Source organism: Trichechus manatus, unplaced genomic scaffold, assembly GCF_000243295.1.
Source record: "Trichechus manatus latirostris isolate Lorelei unplaced genomic scaffold, TriManLat1.0 scaffold00440, whole genome shotgun sequence".
Taxonomy (NCBI): Eukaryota; Metazoa; Chordata; class Mammalia; order Sirenia; family Trichechidae; genus Trichechus; species Trichechus manatus.
In genome coordinates, this window is record NW_004444376.1 from 176560 (window position 1) to 178089 (window position 1530).

General features: G+C 40.2%; 1 protein-coding gene across 1 annotated transcript in view; it reads left to right on the forward strand.

Moving 5' to 3' along the window:
• The window catches only part of LOC101342474 (olfactory receptor 4C11-like), a 6512-nt gene extending 5400 nt beyond the window's left edge, over positions 1 to 1112 (forward strand). The window contains exon 2 of the mRNA XM_004391079.2: positions 25 to 1112. Coding sequence (XP_004391136.2) covers positions 25 to 947 — 923 coding nt within the window. The 3' untranslated portion in view covers positions 948 to 1112. The remainder of the gene's footprint in view (positions 1 to 24) is intronic.
• The last annotated feature ends 418 nt before the right edge of the window (positions 1113 to 1530 follow it).

Sequence of the window (1530 nt, forward strand, 5' to 3'; positions counted from 1 at the left end):
TTGTCAACTTCATTGCACCTGCAGCTACTGATATGTTGATGAATAACAGTGTGACTGAATTCATTCTGGTTGGGTTGACACAGGATACTGAAAAGCAGAAATCAATATTTGGGATCATCTTGATTCTTTACCTTTTGACTCTGCTGGGCAACTTTCTCATTGTGGTGACTATTAAGACAAGTCAGACCCTTGGGAGTCCTATGTACTTCTTCCTATTCTACCTGTCCTTTGCTGATGCCTGCTTTTCTACAACTACAGCACCCAGATTGATTGTGGATTCTATATCTCAGAAGAAGACTATTTCCTACAACGAGTGCATGACTCAGGTCTTTGCAGCCCATTTCTTTGGGTGCATGGAAATATTTGTGCTCATCCTCATGGCTTTTGATCGCTATGTGGCCATTTGTAAGCCACTGCGATACACAACCGTCATGAGCCAGCGTGTCTGTGGTGTGCTGGTGATTCTGGCCTGGGTGGGATCTTGTATTCATTCTTCAGCACAGATTCCTGCGGCTTTGAAATTGCCCTTCTGTGGCCCTAATGTGATTGATCACTATTGCTGTGATTTGCAGCCCTTATTGAAACTTGCCTGCATGGACACTTACGTGATAAATTTGCTACTTGTGACCAATAGTGGGGCCATATGCATGGTGAGTTTCATGCTCTTGCTTGTATCCTATGTTGTCATTTTATACTCTCTGAGAAACCACAGTGCAGAAGGAAGGCGAAAAGCTCTTTCTACCTGTACCTCCCATTTTATTGTGGTTGTCTTATTTTTTGGTCCATGTATATTCATGTACACACGCCCACCAACTACATTTCCAGTGGACAAGATGGTGGCTGTGTTTTATACAATTGGGACACCCTTGCTCAACCCTCTGATCTACACACTGAGGAATGCAGAAGTGAAAAATGCCATGAGAAAATCATGGTGTAGCCAATTATGACTTCAGCTGATACATAAAGTATGGTGAATTTAATTTACATTTCCTTAACATCTTAGTTTTTGTTACGTGGGCAGGAAAGATAAAATACTCCTAATAGGAAACAATCCTAACAGGAGACAATCAATACATATCAACATGTATACTGACTCATTATACACACATTTAATATTCTGAGAGGATTGCATTAGACTACGTGTGCTTAAAGCTCATAACCATTTTGAACAACCTATAATGATCCTTACTTGAATTCTATCAACATCTGACTATTTTCACTTGGTAATTTAACTTCTTGTAGGTATTTTTCTCCAGAAAGAAATGCACTGACTAATCATAGGATGATTGTGTGTTCACCAAATTCCTTTTATAGATCTTATTCTAGTACGCTATGAATTTGGTCAACAGAAGCCAATCTATAAGAGACTGGAAACTTGCAGAATCAAGGTTCTTGTTTTGCCAATATGAGCATTTGAGAGGCTGCTCCTAGAAGATGATACCCTGGAACTCTGTAGCTAAGCTGCCTCACTTGGCAATCCTGCACTACCACTTAAGTCTCTCTTTCTGCCTAGATTTTTCTGATCTCAGT